The sequence below is a fragment of the Tachysurus vachellii genome, chromosome 24, assembly GCF_030014155.1.
Source record: "Tachysurus vachellii isolate PV-2020 chromosome 24, HZAU_Pvac_v1, whole genome shotgun sequence".
Lineage (NCBI taxonomy): Eukaryota > Metazoa > Chordata > Actinopteri > Siluriformes > Bagridae > Tachysurus > Tachysurus vachellii.
The window spans coordinates 17,145,634-17,163,938 of NC_083483.1; the positions used below are offsets into that span (position 1 = coordinate 17,145,634).

The 18,305-nt window shown below is 39.2% G+C and overlaps 1 protein-coding gene across 1 annotated transcript; it reads left to right on the forward strand.

The window, feature by feature from the left end:
• The first annotated feature begins 3,107 nt into the window (after positions 1 to 3,107).
• Positions 3,108 to 16,465, forward strand: LOC132839163 (cytochrome P450 3A30-like). Its single transcript, XM_060859987.1, has 13 exons — positions 3,108 to 3,277; positions 3,890 to 3,983; positions 4,077 to 4,129; positions 5,000 to 5,099; positions 5,503 to 5,616; positions 5,734 to 5,822; positions 5,959 to 6,107; positions 6,245 to 6,372; positions 6,441 to 6,522; positions 6,903 to 7,063; positions 15,282 to 15,508; positions 15,838 to 16,000; positions 16,175 to 16,465. Exons 1-13 carry the CDS (start codon positions 3,207 to 3,209, stop codon positions 16,253 to 16,255), a joined length of 1,512 nt encoding a protein of 503 aa, XP_060715970.1. The 5' UTR covers positions 3,108 to 3,206; the 3' UTR covers positions 16,256 to 16,465.
• Positions 16,466 to 18,305: the final 1,840 nt, after the last annotated feature.

Consider the following 18,305-nt stretch of genomic DNA (forward strand, 5'->3'; position numbering starts at 1 on the left):
TTTTATCAAAATATAACTTTACAAATCCTCTCATTCTCTACATGATTGTTAGTGTTGGTCAGCGAGGGAGAGAGAGACAGGGAGAAAGAGAAACAGACAGAGAGAAGGAGAGACAGACAGACAGACAGACAGAGAGAAAGAGACAGACAGACAGAGACAGACAGAGTGAACATGAATAACAATTACCTCAGTTTATGAGTTGTGTATCATCCTCGTACAGACTCGTGACCGGACTTTGTATAAGGTTCATATACGTGTGGTGTGTGTGTGTGTGTGTGTGTAGAGGTTATCACTCTCTCGTCCTGTATTATATAACAGTAATTTTCCATTGTGAAATTTAAGCAGTAAAGACTGGCCATTAATCACCACAATAAACACACACACTGTGTACATTTTGTTGAGTCATGTAAGTGACGTTAGTGTTCTGTTTGCATGTACAGACTTTTACACACATCTCACCTCTCACAATCTATAGATATAAGACCAAAAGTTTACACACCCCCACTGAGGTCATTCTCTACACACACTTCCTGTTTCTGTCCATCACAGAATCTACTTTATTAACATTTGTAAATCACATTTAAGGGTCAGATTTATTTCAGCTTTTATTTAGAGGATCAGATTTCAGTGGATCAGATTTCAGTGTGTCAGAAGCATAAATAAATGTATTTAGTATTTGGTGTCGTCGTCACACACACGATTCCTGTGGGGTTCAGATTAGGGTGTTGTGATGATCGCCAGTCAGGTGTCTGATGACATTTTTCAGGTTAATGTCTGATCATTACAGACAAACAGTCCAAGTGTAGATCGGATCAGAACTCTCTCCTCTGACGGGCTGCTGATTTCCTGCAAACTGTAGTCTGGTATTTTATTCTGCAAGTAGCAGCTTCTTCCTTTTATCTATAATTCTTCTGAGATCACCTCAGCACCTATCGTCCTCTTTTAGTTTTTTGGAATAAAGCTTTTCCATAATTTTAAATATTAAATTAAATATTAAACTAATTATGTAAACTTTTTTATGGAATTGTAACTATTTAATTAACTATTTCATTTGATTGAATACTGTAAATCTGTAAATAATCACATGGATTTAGATTAGATTAGATGTTTATAATAATAATAATAATAAGAAGAAGAAGAAGAATTTTGCACTTAATAGAAATCAATTCAATTCGTATAGACCTTTAACAGCTTTACAGAAATATATAAATATTCAGGATACAAACATTGCATTTATCCCTAATAAATGAGTCAGAGGTTATGGTGATGAAGGAAAAACTTCCTGAGAGGATATGAGGAAGAAACCTTAAGAGGAACCAGAGTGAAAAAAGAATCTCATCCTCATCTGGGTGAGTGGGATTATAAATCATTATAAACACTGAGAGTGGGATTATAAATCATTATAAACACTGAAAGTGGGATTATAAATCATTATAAACACTGAGAGTGGGATTATAAATCATTATAAACAGTGAGAGTGGGATTATAAATCATTATAAACAGTGAGAGTGGAATTATAAATCATTATAAACACTGAGAGTGGGATTATAAATCATTATAAACACTGAGAGTGGGATTATAAATCATTATAAACACTGAAAGTGGGATTATAAATCATTATAAACACTGAAAGTGGGATTATAAATCATTATAAACACTGAGAGTGGGATTATAAATCATTATAAACACTGAGAGTGGGATTATAAATCATTATAAACACTGAAAGTGGGATTATAAATCATTATAAACACTAAGTGGGATTATAAATCATTATAAACACTGAGAGTGGGATTATAAATCATTATAAACACTGAGAGTGGGATTATAAATCATTATAAACACTGAAAGTGGGATTATAAATCATTATAAACACTGAGAGTGGGATTATAAATCATTATAAACACTGACAGTGGGATTATAAATCATAATAAACACAAAGGGGGATTATAAATCATTATAAACACTGAGAGTGGGATTATAAATCATAATAAACACTGAAAGTGGGATTATAAATCATTAAAAACACAGAGTGGGATTATAAATCATTATAAACAGAGTGGGATTATAAATCATTATAAACACTGAAAGTGGGATTATAAATCATTATAAACAGTGGGATTATAAATCATTATAAACACTGAAAGTGGGATTATAAATCATTATAAACACTGAAAGTGGGATTATAAATCATTATAAACAGAGTGGGATTATAAATCATTATAAACTCTGAGAGTGGGATTATAAATCATTATAAACAGAGTGGGATTATAAATCATTATAAACTCTGAGAGTGGGATTATAAATCATAAACACTGAGAGTGGGATTATAAATCATTATAAACACTGAGAGTGGGATTATAAATCATTATAAACTCTGAGAGTGGGATTATAAATCATAAACACTGAGAGTGGGATTATAAATCATTATAAACTCTGAGAGTGGGATTATAAATCATAAACACTGAGAGTGGGATTATAAATCATTATAAACACTGACAGTGGGGTTATAAATCATTATAAACACTGAAAGTGGGATTATAAATCATTATAAACACTGAAAGTGGGATTATAAATCATTATAAACACTGAAAGTGGGATTATAAATCATTATAAACACTGAAAGTGGGATTATAAATCATTATAAACACTGAGAGTGGGATTATAAATCACTATAAACACAGAGTGAGATTATAAATCATTATAAACACTGAGAGTGGGATTATAAATCATTATAAACACTGATAGTGGGATTATAAATCACTATAAACACAGAGTGAGATTATAAATCATAATAAACTCTGAGAGTGGGATTATAAATCATTAAAAACACTGAGAGTGGGATTATAAATCATTAAAAACACTGAGAGTGGGATTATAAATCATTATAAACACAGAGAGTGGGATTATAAGTCATTATTACCTTCTGATTCTGCCAGACTTTTATTTTTTAGTCATGTCCTTTCTTTCAGAAAGAACCTGAACAGATTTAATAATAGTGTTTGTGGTATGATGTGTGTTTATAGGTGAACATGTGCAGAGGTGAGTTAGATAAGTGTGTGTTTAATCATTAACTGTAGTGTGGGCTTTAAATGTGCTCTCTTACAGCCCTCTCTCTCAGACACACTACAGTAACTTCCAGCTGCAGTATCTGTATATTCACTATATTCCTACAAATTCTGCTAACAGTAACATTAATAATAATCATCATGGCACATTGGTGGTGTTTCTCCTCTGAGACTTGGGCTCTGATCGTGATCCTCATCAGTCTCGTCCTGCTGTAAGTGCTGTCTCACTTTATCTCACTGTGTTAGTCACAGGTGCACACACCATCTTTGTTAGTAAAGATCAGTCTTTCAGTAAAGAAGATTAAGTGAAGATTAAATCTTCAACCTGCTGATGATCTCCTGTGCATTACAGTCGATACATGGTTTTCGGTTTTTTGTCTTGTGTAGATGCTCCTCTAAATGATTATCTCATAAATCTGTTGATCTCTGTGGCAACTTGCCAGCTGTCTGAGAGGCAAAAAAATGAAAAGGACACCTCGAGAGCATTAAGTTAGTGTAGGAGAACCCGAGGGCATCTCAGTCCCTCACACCTACAGAAGCCTAGAGCATCACATCCATATACAGACTTCATAACACTAATGTCTTCAATAAAACACTCGTTTAGAGAGAGAGAGAAAATGAGAGAGGTGGAATAGGGATGGGTAAAGGAGGTATCTGATCTGATAATAACATGTTTAAAACTGCAACAACGCTGCTGTTCCTGTTAATGATTTACACACCACAATATGTTTTAATTAGAAAAACAAACATTTCACTCATCTTTCCTGCTCTTTAATATTCTTTCACCTCTCTCCATAGAAAAACCTTTGTTCTGTCCTCCTCAGGTATGGGTACTGGCCGTACAGTTTCTTTAAGCGTTTGGGAGTTTCTGGTCCTAAACCGGTACCATTTTTTGGAACTATGTTAGAATATCGTAAGGTGAGTTTATATCACATCATAAACATCGTCCTATAACATTATATGATAAACTCAGTGTGAGTTATTTACAGAATATCTTTCACTGATTTTCAGGGAATCCATTATTTTGATATGGAGTGTTTTCAGAAGTACGGCAAGATTTGGGGGTGAGTCTTACAGTCTGGGTTTAGTGATACAGTGAGACACAGCTACAGAGAATGCTAATGTTTAGTGTTAAGTGTTTAACAGGTCTGATGTTGAGAAAACAACATTCCTGCAATGTCCAGAGAAAATTGTAAATTTTTTGTAATGTTACTCACACACCGCTGGAGCTAACGTTATAAAAGTTAGATTAATATCTGTACAATTAAAAATGAAATGTTCTCAGAACAAGAGCGACGAAAGCCCTGACAGATTAAAGGATCAAAGTTCCTAAAACCATAACAGTGATAAAACCAAACCTTAGAGTTAGGGTTTAGTCAGCCAACAGAAAATGTTATCAGAATGTTGTATAATGTTCCAGCAAACTTCTTCATACATGGGATACGATCACTGTCACTCACTGCAGTCTCAGTTATACAGGAACTAACATTACACTCTCTGTGTTTATTATCTAGATAATATTATAAATATTATATAGACTGTTAGTTTTATATGCTAACTAATGTTCACTTGGTTAGCATGTGGGGTTACAGTATAAGATAGCAGATGAATGTACTGTAATTATATGTATAAGACGTCGGGTCAGTGGTGGCTCAAGTGGTTGGGGCTCTGGGCTGTTAAGTGGAAAGTTGGAGTTCAAGCCCCAGCACCACCAAGCTGCCACTGTTGGGCCCCTGGGCAAGGCCCTTAACCCTCTCTGTCCCAGAATGCTGTATCATGGCTTTCCCTGTGCTCTGACCCCAACACCCAAAGTTGGGATATGTGAAGAATTTCACTGTACTAACTAATGCTAAATGTTTAACGATTCTGTTTAACGCTGCAGCTGGTAAATGTATGTGATGTCAGTGGTCTGATGTTTGTGGTGTTAATTACAGTATATATGACGCAAGACAGCCGGTCCTCTGTATCATGGACACAGAGATCATCAAATCCGTCCTGATTAAAGAGTGTTACTCCCTGTTCACCAACCGCAGAGTGAGATCACACACACACACACACACACACACACACACACACACACACACACACTAAATACTGACTGATGGGGCACAGAGTTGGGGCAGGGAGGGCATAGAGACAGACAGATGGAGAGAGACCGAGAGACAGATAGAGAAAGTGACTGTCAGATAGCAGAGAGACACTGATTAACAGACAGACACACAGACATGTCTTTTGAGAGACAGACAGGTGGAAAGGCTTGTAAAAACAATATGAAAAATCTGCAAAAAAACTAGAGCTCACCAGCATGGTGAATACTCCATGAATTCATTTGAATGTGATAACTTACAAAGTGATAATTAATTTTGTCAAGTGAGTCCTTTTAGCAGCTGATCTTTAAATGTGATCAATTTTAATGTATGTTTCTTATTTCACTCAGAATTTTCGCCTAAACGGTCCTCTGTACGATGCTGTGTCCATCGCTGAGGACGAGGACTGGAGGAGAATCAGGAGTGTTCTTTCTCCATCGTTCACCAGTGGCAGACTGAAGGAGGTGTGTGTGTGTGTGTGTATGTGTGTGTGTTTCAATGTTTATTTTAATAATTAAACACACACTTTGATTTACTCTTGATGATAATATTAACATCTGTTGTTATTTCCTGTTTCTCAGATGTTTGGAATCATGAAGTCACATTCACGCTCGTTGGTTAAAAATCTGCAGAAGACGTCTGAGCGAGGAGAATCAGCAGATATTAAAGAGTAAATCATTAAACTCACAACAGCTGTGTGTGTGCATGTGTCTGTCTGAGTGTGTGCATGTGTGTGTTTATGTTTGTATTTATTTCCCATATTTCTGCATGTTTCTTTGATCTGCTGGTGTTTTTGGTCATTGTAGGTTTTTTGGAGCATACAGTATGGATGTGGTGACGAGCACAGCGTTTAGTGTCGATATCGACTCCCTGAACAACCCCAAAGATCCGTTTGTGACCAACATCAAGAAAATGCTGAAGTTCGACTTCTTAAACCCTCTGTTCCTCGCCGTCGGTAATTTACTGATTTCAGATTCATCCTAATTCTCATTATAATGAGACAAACATTCTGACACTTAATATTTAGATCTGCATTTATATTTCTGCTTGTTGTTACAACGGGATATTTTACATTGTGTGTTTTTTTATTAGCGCTATTCCCCTTTGTTGCACCGGTGTTGGAGAAAATGGATTTTGCATTTTTCCCGACTGCAGTGACAGATTTCTTTTATGCCGCCCTGAAAAAGATCAAGTCCAAACGTGTGGCCCAAAATAATAAGGTACAACTAAAAAGATTATTAGAAAAAAATAGATATTATTGTTTTATTGTTTTATGATTTTTTTGCAGAAACGAGTGGACTTCATGCAGCTGATGATCGATTCTCAGAAATCAGACAAAAACGAGCTGAACAGCAAAGAAACAAACAAAGGTATTTTCCTCTAGTTAAAGTCTATTAGACACCAAAATGATGAGGTTTTGTACATCATTAATGTAAATAATTTAACCCATTACAGCATGTCTCTAGTTCTCTGCTTTCCTAAACTTCTGTTTGATTGATTTAAGAACTGAAATGTTCATGCACCATGAGGACCTTGTTTCCCAAGTAACGGTTGAGAAAAGGTCTTAGTATAAGTCAGGTGTAATAGTCTCTCCACTTCATTTTGTCCTGTCCTGCAACCCCAAACTAGTGCTGAGATCAAGCCTGAGAAAATAGATCAGGTAACATATCAGACAAAAGCAATATAATGACAAGTTTTATTGTGTGTGTGTGTGTGTGTGTGTGTGTGTGTGTGTGTGTGATATCTGAAGGTCTAAATGATCATGAGATTCTGTCCCAGTCCATGATCTTCATCTTTGCTGGTTATGAGACGAGCAGCAGCACTCTGTCGTTTCTCTTCTACAATCTGTCCAGTAATCCGGAGACGATGAAGAAACTCCAGAAAGAAATTGATGAAACCTTCCCTAATAAGGTGATTCACATAAATTTATATTAATATTCTTATATAAAAATTAAGATATATCATATATGCCCATGTGATACAGCTTTGGACAATTTATATATAATTACTCACAAAGTGAGAATAGCTAACAGAGTATTTACACCTAGACAGGAGTCTACAGACAGACTGAGACAAGAGTCTACACAAAGTCTTGGACAAAGTCTTGGGGTCTTCGCAGATACCATGACAGGGGTCTATACAGACACTGAGACAGGGTTCTACACATTGTCTCTGATGGGTCTTTACAGATACCGTGACAGGGGTCTTCACAAACTGAGACAGGGTTCTACACAAATTATGGGACAGGGGACTTTACAGATACTGTGACAAAGTTCTTCACATTTACTGAGGCAGGGGTCTACACAGAGACCAAGACAGGGGTCTACATGAAGCCTAAGACAGGGGTCTATATAAAGTCTAAGACAGGGGTCTACATGAAGTCTAAGACAGGGATCTAAACAGAGATCAAGACAGGGGTCTACATGAAGTCTAAGACAGGGATATACACAGAGACCAAGAAAGGGGTCTATATAAAGTCTAAGACAGGGGTCTATATAAAGTCTAAGACAGGGATCTATGTAAAGTCTAAGAGAGGGATCTATGTAAAGACTACGTCAGGGGTCTACATGAAGTCTAAGACAGGGATCTACACAGAGACCAAGACAGGGGTCTATATAAAGTCTAAGACTGGGGTCTATATAAAGTCTAAGACAGGGGTCTACATGAAGTCTAAGACAGGGGTCTACATGAAGTCTAAGACAGGGGTCTATATAAAGTTTAAGACAGGGGTCTACATGAAGTCTAAGACAGGGGTCTACATGAAGTCTAAGACAGGGATCTACACAGAGACCAAGACAGGGGTCTATATAAAGTCTAAGACAGGGGTCTTCACAGATACCACAGAAAGGGTCTACTGAGACAGGGTACTACACACTTAGTCTGGGACAAGTGAGACAGACACTGAGATAGGGTTCTAAACATTGTCTCTGATGGGTCTCTACAGATACCGTGACAGGGGTCTTCACAGACTGAGACAGGGTTCTACACAAATTATGGGACAGGGGACTTTACAGATACTGTGACAAAGTTCTTCACATTTACTGAGGCAGGGGTCTACACAGAGACCAAGACAGGGGTCTACATGAAGTCTAAGGCAGGGGTCTACATGAAGTCTAAGACAGGGATCTACACAGAGACCAAGACAGGGGTCTATATTAAGTCTAAGACAGGGGTCTACATGAAGTCTAAAACAAGGGTCTACATGAAGTCTAAGACCGGGGTCTACATGAAGTCTAAGACAGGGATCTACACAGAGACCAAGACAGGGGTCTATATAAAGTCTACGACAGGGGTCTACATGAAGTCTAAGACAGGGGTCTATATAAAGTCTAAGACAGGGATTTACACAGAGACCAAGACAGGGGTCTATATAAAGTCTACGACAGGGGTCTACACAGAGACCAAGACAGGGGTCTATATAAAGTTTAAGACAGGGGTCTTCACAGATACCACAGAAAGGGTATAGGGTCTCTGAGATAGGGTCTCTGATGAGTCTTTACAGATACCATGACATGGGTCTACACAGAAACCGAGACAGGGGTCTATATAAAGTCTAAGACAGGGGTCTACAGAGAGACTGAGAGAGGGGTCTACAGAGAGACAGAGAAAGAGGTGTACATAAAGACTGCAAGAGTAGTTGAAACAGAGACAAGGTCTAACAAAGAGACTGAGGCAGCAATCTAAAAGGAGTCTTAGTTGTTTACACAAAGGATGAGACAGTTGTCAACAAACACACCATGATATGTGTCTACACTGAGACTGTGACAGAGATATACAGGGGTCTACATGAAGTCATGAAGTCCAAGAAAGGAGTCTACACAGAGACCAAGACAGGGGTCTATATAAAGTCTAAGACAGGGGTCTTCACAGATACCACAGAAAGGGTCCATTGGGGGGCGCTGTCTAACTTGTCATGGAATAGGACGTGGGGTTAGGAGGCTCCGGTGGATTATTGTTATAATTGTTATTATTTCGAGCTTTTCACTTTTGTTTTTGCTCTTAATCCCTCGGTTTACCTTCGTTGTTTGGATATTTGAATCTAGAGGAAATTATGATGTCTGGTAAAACTACTAAGACCCGTAGCACGACTCACCGTAGCTGCTGCCTGGTGCAACAGTTGTGACCTCGCCTTCGCATGATTCACCTCCGTGTGAAGGGCCCATCGTGTCACAGGCAGCTTCTAAGGCTGATATTGACTCATTAAAGTCAGAGCTGCTGTCCTTTTTGAGGTCCGAAATCACAGAGGTTTTTAAGGTCAAACTACGTACATTGGAACGTACATTGGGAGCCGATTTATTAACAATAAAGTCAGAGCTGCAGGCGGTGAAGGTGCAGCTGTCCAGCGATAAAGCTGTGAATGAGGCTGCGGTGCAGGAATTAAACGGCACCGTGGTTGAGATGGAGCGCTCACTTTCTGTTTGCACCGATGATATTGCTGTAATGCAACGTGACATGCAACGTCTTACTGCTGAGTTCAATAAACTGGAGACCAAATTCGAAGATCTGGAAGCTAGGTCACGGCGCGATAACGTACGGATAATGTAATGGATACGGATAATGTACGGTGTTCCTGAAGGTCCCAATAGCTCCACTGTCGCGAGTGTTGCCGCGCTGTTGAGGGAGGCACTGACTCTGGAAAAGGAGCCAGTTCTGGACAGGTCACATCGCACTCTACAGTCCGTACCAAAGCCTGGTGAACGACCACGAGCCATTGTGGCCAAATTTCACTATCCTGCACTATCCAGTGTCTTGATGTCTTACGGCGCACCAGAGAATTACAGCGAATTCAGTTTAAGGGCCTGAACATTTCTATCTTTCCCGACCATACGGTAAAAACCGCAAAAGCCCGGGCTGCCTTCAACGAGGTGCGGCGGCAGCTCTGTGGCATTTAAGGTGTGCGGTACGGGTTGTTTTATATAGCGCGGCTACGTATTACACACAATGGTGTTTGCAAAGATTTTTTTTCACTTGATGAAGCTAGCAAGTACATAAAAACTATCCAAACTGTTTCGAGTGTGAACATTTTTTTTTCCGCTGTTGGACGCGATGTTTACTCCTTGTTTTCATGTCACTGCACTGTTCACAAACTCCGAGTGGTGATGCTGGTCTTTAACTTTACGCACTTTGTGTGGTGTTGTGTTGTTTTTTTTTGTTTTTTTTTATTCATAAATGCTTGGTCAATTTATTTTGGGAATTTATTTTCCTCTAGAAACTTTATATATTTATGTAGACCGGGGAGGAGTAGCCGTGAACCAGATATAGTTGCTCATAATTTCTGTTGTGTTAAATCTGCTGGAGCCTTCTCTTTGTTCAGGATAGGCTTGTTCTCCGTGTCGTTAGCACATTTATTTGTGTGGGCGGCAGTAGGTTTCTTTTTTGATAGTTCGTGTTGCTGTCCCCTGGGGTTACTGTTAGAATGGGGACTCTACTTGTGTGTTGGGTGTATGTTTGTGTTTAAGTGTCGACTGCGTGCGCATAGGGGTGGGGGGTTGGGGATCCCCCTGGCTTCACAGGTCCTGTTTTCATTTTTTTGTATAGTTGTTTTTGGATGAATGGCTGACACTAATACCGGCCCACGTTTAGCTGGAATATTAGGGGCATGGGTAATCCTATTAAACGGTCTAGGGTTTTTACCCACCTGAAACGCTTACATGCCGAGTATTTTTACAGGAAACACACCTCCGAGTCAAAGATCATCATCCTTGGGTGGGTCAAACTTTCCACTCTAATTTCAATTCTTAGGCACAAGGGGTGGCCATCCTAGTAAATAGAAGCATACAGTTTTCACCTACCTGTATAATTGCAGATAGGAATAGCAGATATGTCATTGTGGCTGGTACGTTGATACAGACCAAGGTTTTGCTGGTTAATATTTACGCTCCAAACTTTGATGACCCTGATTTTGCAAATATGTTACTGAGTAGTCTTCCTTTTTTAAATACCCATTTGATCATTTTTGGTGGTGATTTGAATTGTGTTTTGAACCCTGTTTTGGATCGTTCTAGTTCTCGTGCTGTATCCCAATCTGCAATGTCTAAATCGTTCTTAAGAATAGACGGCTAATAGATTAATTAATTAAAACGGCTTAATAGACCCTTGGAGATGTCGCAACCCCGGGATCAAGAAACTCTCATTTTTCTCCCCTGTGCATCATTCATATTCCAGAATTGATTATTTTTTTATTGATAGCCATCTTAATCACTCCGTTGTATCTGCAGATTATTTGGGCATTGTGATCTCTGATCATGCTCCTCTAGCGTTGGATATCCAATTCTTAACCCATAGACCTACACAATCTCCTTGGAGGTTTAATTTGCATCTCCTAGCAGACAAGGATTTCTGTGCGTCTATTTCTAAAGCTATTGATGAATTCTTGTTGTTTAATTGTCTTGACTCTACTCTGTGCTCGTTATTATGGGAGACTCTGAAAGCCTATCTTAGGGAGCAAATAATTTCGTACTCTGCTTTCATAAATCGGAAGCACAGAGCTAAACTCAGGGAAATTTCATCGGCTATCAGCCAACTCGATCAGAGCTACGCATCCAACCCCTCTCCAGAGCTATAAAAACAACGTGTTGAGTTACAAGCAGAATTCAAACTCCTCTCCACTAAAGAAACAGAACGCATGCTGTTACAAACTCGTGGATCGCATTATGAATACAGTGATAAACCAAGCAGATTGTTAGCTCATCAGCTAAGACGGCAGGCTGCATCACGCCTAATACTGCAGATTAATAATGACTAAAATGTTACCGTTACCGATCCCATAGAGATTAATGCAGACCAATTCAACGGAATCCACTTGGTTCAATCTAGAGCTACTGTCTTGTAGATCGTCCTCTGTATCTGCTCTGCTTTGCTTACCCCTTCCGATCAAACCATCTCAATATACTGACAATCCAGTCGTACTGAACACACTTAAGATTTGGTTTCAGTTTAGGTGTCACTTTAAATTTAGGGCTCTATCAGCACTGGGCCCCCTGAATAAAAATCATTTGTTTCCCCCGTCTTTTTTAGATTCAGCTTTCTCACTACGGCACGAAAAAGGCATCAAGAAACTTTATAATTTGTACGAAGATGGCATCTTTAGAAATTTTGCCAGCCTGTCCTTGGAGTATGGGCTGCCTTCAGCTCATTTTTTTCGATATCTCCAAGTCCTCAGCTTTGTATCTAAATGCCTTCCCAATTTTCCCTCTGTACCCCCCAAGCAACCCTGGGAGAGTTTAGTCATGTTCACTCCACACCAGCGTAGTTTGATTTCCCGGATATACAGTTTCATTTTATCTCTCAATAGCTGTAATACAGATAAAACCAGGACCGCTTGGGAGGAGGAGTTAGGGCTGCAGTTTGGGTGGGAGAAAGCCGTAGATAGGATACGGTCTACCACTTCCTGTGCCTGCCTCAGTCTCATTCAGTTTAAGGTTTTGTACAGAATTCATCTTTCCAAATCTAAACACAAAAATCTATCCTGGGGTTGAGGACAGATGTGACAGATGTCATGCTTCCCCCTGTCATTTAAGTCATATGTTTTTTCTGTGCCCAAAATTACATGCATTCTGGACAGGTTTTTTCTGCATTATGTCCTCCATATTTGAAGTGCAATTGATGCCATTCCCACTGATCGCTATATTTGGTATTACCAATGAGTCAGTATCACTGAGTTCTGTACACAAAGATGTTTTAGCTTTCTCATCTTTGTTGACCAGACGTTGTATACTTCTACACTGGAAAGCAATAAGATGTCCCTCCATCTCTCAGTGGTTTAAGGATTTGATGTTTTTTCTTAAGTTGGAGAAAATAAAATATACACTGAGGGGTTCTACTGATACCTTTTTTTTGCAAGTGGCAACCTGTTATTTCTTATTTTAGGAGACTATGGGTGTTACCTGATTAAAGTTCTAATTTGGTCGAAAATTGGACTCTGCATAACCTTTCTTCCTTTTCTTCAGTTGTTTTAACAGGGGGATGTGGGGTGTTTGTGCGTGCGTGTGTGTGTGTGTGTGTCTTTGTCTGGGGGTTTGTTTTTGTTTTGGGTGACGGGGTGGGGGTGCTTGCTCTTTGTTGTTTGAAAAAGGAAAATGGAGAATTTCTGCATACATTCTTGTATTTGTGATTGTTGATTTTTCAATAAAAAATAAAAAATAAATAGAAAGGGTCTACTGAGACAGGGTACTACACAATGTCTGGGACAAGTGAGACAGACACTGAGATAAGGTTCTAAACACTGACACTGACAGACACTGAGATAGGGTTGCCTCTGATGGGTCTTTACAGATACCGTGACAGGGGTCTTCACAGAATGAGACAGGGTTCTACACAAATTATGGGACAGGGGACTTTAGGCAAGGCAAGGCAAGTTTATTTGTATAGCACATTTCATACACAGAGGTCATTCAAAGTGTTTTACATAGAAATTAGAAAACCATTTGTAAGAGAGAAAAAAATATATGCAAAAATAAGAGACACACGATAAAATCATAATAAAAACAAAGAACAATTAAAGAAAATAATGTGATTTTAATAAAAACAGTTTAAAATATATTAAAAAGAATAAAAAAGTGCAGTCAGTGTGAAGCAGCACAGTGCTCATTTAGTAAATACAGAGTTAAACAGATGTGTTTTTAATCTTGATGTAAAAGTGTCTACTGTTGAAGCACATCTGATCTCTTCTGGAAGCTGATTCCAGCTATAGGTGGCGTAATAACTAAATGCTGACGCACCTTGTTTTGAGTGAACCCTTGGTATCTCTAACTGACCTGATCCTAATGATCAGAGTCGTCTGCTTGGTTTATATTCAGTTAGCATATCTGTAATGTATTTCGGTCCTAAGCCATGAAGTGATTTATAAACGAGTAACAATACTTTAAAATCTATTCTAAATGTAACTGGAAGCCAGTGTAAGGACCTGAGGACTGGAGTGATGTGTTCAGATTTTTTGGTTCTGGTCAGAATTCTGGCAGCAGCGTTCTGTATGAGCTGCAGCTGTCTAATGGTCTTTTTGGGGATCCCAGTAAGGAGTCCATTGCAATAATCCACCCTGCTGGTGATGAAAGCATGGACATGTTTCTCTAAGTCCTGTCTTGAGACAAAACATCTAATTCTGGCTATATTTCTGAGATGGTAGTATGCTGATTTGCTTATCGCTTTCACATGACTACTGAAATTAAGGTCAGACTCTAAAAGATACTTTACAGATACTGTGACAGAGAGACCAAGACAGGGGTCTACATGAAGTCTAAGACAGGGATCTACACAGAGACCAAGACAGGGGTCTACATGAAGTCTAAGACAGGGATCTACATGAAGTCTAAGACAGGGGTCTACATGAAGTCTAAGACAGGGATCTACATAAAGTCTAAGACAGGGGTCTATATAAAGTCTAAGACAGGGGTCTACATGAAGTCTAAGACAGGGGTCTATATAAAGTCTAAGACAGGGATCTTACACAGAGACAAAGACAGGGGTCTATATAAAGTCTAAGACAGGGGTCTACACAGAGACCAAGACAGGGGTCTATATAAAGTCTAAGACAGGGGTCTACACAGAGACCAAGACAGGGGTCTATATAAAGTCTAAGACAGGGGTCTTCACAGATACCACAGAAAGGGTCTACTGAGACAGGGTACTACACAATGTCTGGGACAAGGGTCTATACAGACACTGAGATAGGGTCTCTGATGGGTCTTTACAGATACCATGACAGGGGTCTACACAGAGACTGAGACAGAGTTCTTCACATATACTAAGGCTATGTGGGGGCTATGTGAAGTATGAGACATGGGTCTACACAGAAACCGCGACAGGGGTCTATATAAAGTCTAAGACAGGGGTCTACAGAGAGACTGAGAGAGGGGTCTACAGAGAGACAGAGGCAGGGGTCTACATAAAGACTGTGAGAGTAGTTGAAACAGAGACAAGGTCTAACAAAGAGACTGAGGCAGCAATCTAAAAGGAGTCTTAGTTGTCTACACAAAGAATGAGACAGTTGTCAACAAACACACCATGATATGTGTCTACACTGAGACTGTGACAGAGATCAGCATTGAGACTAAGATGGGTTTACACAGAGACCAGGGTATGGGATAACAAGGAGATTAAGTCCATATTTGTTTTGTCTTTTGTTTTTCAGGCTGAAGTTGATTATGATGCAGTGATGAACATGGATTATTTGGATGCCACAGTAAGCGAGTCACTGAGGTTGTACCCGGTTGCATTGCGCCTGGAAAGAGTCTGCAAGAAAACTGTTGAAATAAATGGCTGTACCATCCCAAAGGACACCGTAGTCTTGATCCCCATTTATGCCTTACATAGAGACCCTGAATTTTGGACTGATCCAGAGACCTTCAACCCTGAGAGGTAAGAAGGAATTTAACTTACACTGTAATGGGAAACTAGTCAATCTAAGTGACCTTCACTCTAGTATAGAGTTTTGCATTCATTTTGCTGCTTATAATTGTTTAAGCATCGTGCATTTATTATACATTAGTAAAAAGTGTTTATCCAGCAGAGGCAGCAGCTGCCTGCACAATGAGCCAAAAACTCAGAAGAATGATTGGATCTGTAATGATCTCAAGAAAAACACAACCAGGAATGATCTAAATAAAATCACGATTAATATCTGTAAAGGATGGAATCCCACCTGTTACCTGTGTAAATCTTAGTGTTGATCCTCCATGTCGTTTCAGGTTCACTAAGGAGAACAAGGAGAGCATCGAGCAGTATGCATACATGCCGTTTGGTTTAGGACCCAGGAACTGCATCGGCATGAGATTTGCCCTTGTGGCCATGAAGCTGGCTATTGTGGAGATACTGCAGAGATTTGACATCAGTCTTTCTGAGGAGACAAAGGTCAGGATCTTCAGTCGCTTATGATCTAAAGCTATTTAAAGCTAATGTCGCTAACACGTAATATTTAATGCCAACCTTAAACAGCATTAAGTACCACATTAAAAGGTTATCAATGTCCTTTTGTCTATTTTATACTCTGTTTATCTAAATATTATTTTTTCATCTTCTAATCAGGTTCCTCTGAAGCTGAACAACAGTGGCCTTCTGGCTCCTGAAGAGCCCATCAAAATCATATTCACACCTCGGAAAATGTAGAATTCCTGCAAGAGCAGTCACAATAACACATAAATAAAAGGCTTTAAAAGGTTCTGCTACAGCATTTTTACTTTTACAGCATTTTTGATTTTTGAACGTTTTTTCTCCAGGGTGATTCTCTGTTTAACATTAATGACTGTAAAGACTGTAAAATTTGTACTGAATATCTTTTCTCATTTTACATATTAATAAAGGAATCTGAAAATCCTACAGATGTTTAAATCTAAATGCAGATTTTTTATTACAATTAGCCCAATAAACCCTACGACTAACAGTATGGAAGCATGCTCATAATTTCCATCTAGTTACTCAGAGACATCCTTCAAGAACGTTCTGCTGGTGTGTATCTCCTTAATATTCCATCAACCTAATGGTCATGTTTACTTTTACATGATCCTTTTATCATATCAGTCTGGGTTTTATTGCTAAATTCAAATTTTAGCATCTTTCTCTTTTACTGTTCTGGTTGCATCTATTCTGTAATATACTGATCATCTAGTCAAGTCAAGTTAAGTCAAGCTTTTATTGTCATGACAACCATATATAGCTGTTACATTACACAGTGACATGAGACAACATTTCTCCAGGATCAGGGTGTTACATAAAACACAGACAGGGCTATAAGGACTTAGTAAGTTAGTCTTAGTCACATAAAGTGTATCTGTGTAACCTGGTGTACACAGTGCAGGACAAGAGAGACAAGACAAACAAGACAGTGCAGGACAAAAGACAATGCAGTACAAAAGACAGTGCAGGACAAAAGACAGTGCAGGACAAAATACAGTGCAGGACAAAAGACAGAAAAGGCATCTATAATGTCTTTTGCATAATTAATAATCCTTGTTGTATTCTACTGCTAAACTATAAAGCCGAGTTTAGCAGAGCGTGGCAGTGTATAGTGTTTTCTCCTTACAGTTCCACTCAGGTCCTGGGTACTGACTCACCACCACAATCATGAAAAAAATGCTTTTACATTTTTATGAACATTATCTACTCACAATGAGCCACAATGATAAGCTTTTAAAAATGTCTGAAGATTTATTAGTGAAATAGATCATTTACAAAAGAATTCAGGCCCTTTGATAAGGCACTAAAACTCTAGAGTTGGCTGTCTGATTAAACTGGGAGAGGAAAGCCTTGGTCAGGGAAGTGAACAAGAACCTGATGGTCACTCAAACAGAGCTTCAGATCTCCAGAATTGAGGAAATGTTTAAAGCAGCCAACAACACAAAGATCCTTGAAGAACTTGCTTGCTTGACATACACTGGACCTACACTGAACATGTTTTGTGCATGATGGTTGACCCCAGACCTCATTACCATCGAGTCTGTGTGTAAAATGACACTTTGTTTTCTAAATCATGATCTACGTTTCTTTAATAACGCTCCAGCAGCTATTTCACCAGCTTCATCTCAGCATGTCTCATCACAGCAGCTGCAATCCCATAAAGGGGTTTATATGAAGAAATGCATTCAGAAAATAAAACATTTGTTGTCATTATTTTAATAATAAATGTTTTTGGCTAATATTCTTTTAATACACCTTTCTATCTTCTGATCGCTCTTTCTTAAAAATATCTTACTCTAATTTCAGACCCCATATAGATGTTTGGTGTTAGTCAAAGTTAAATATGTTCTTTAAAAATCATATAGAGATTGGTCATTGGTGTCGTGGTCAGTCTCACTCTCTGTGAGCACGTGGCCAGTCTCACTCTCTGGGAGCTGGAGGTCAGTCTCACTCTCTGTGAGCACATGGTCAGTCTCACTCTCTGGGAGCTGGAGGTCAGTCTCACTCTCTGTGAGCATGTGGTCAGTCTCACTCTCTGGGAGCACGTGGTCAGTCTCACTCTCTGGGAGCATGTGGTCAGTCTCACTCTCTGTGAACACGTGGTCAGTCTCACTCTCTGGGAGCTGGAGGTCAGTCTCACTCTCTGTGAGCACATGGTCAGTCTCACTCTCTGGGAGCTGGAGGTCAGTCTCACTCTCTGTGAGCACATGGTCAGTCTCACTCTCTGGGAGCTGGAGGTCAGTCTCACTCTCTGTGAGCACGT

Coding starts and splice junctions, on each gene's coding strand:
- LOC132839163 (XM_060859987.1), top strand. CDS start 3,207: ATGGCACATTGGTGGTGTTTCTCCTCTGAGACTTGGGCTCTGATCGTG. Junction 5,617..5,733: donor CCAGTGGCAGACTGAAGGAG/GTGTGTGTGTGT, acceptor CCTGTTTCTCAG/ATGTTTGGAATCATGAAGTC. Junction 7,064..15,281: donor ATGAAACCTTCCCTAATAAG/GTGATTCACATA, acceptor TTTGTTTTTCAG/GCTGAAGTTGATTATGATGC.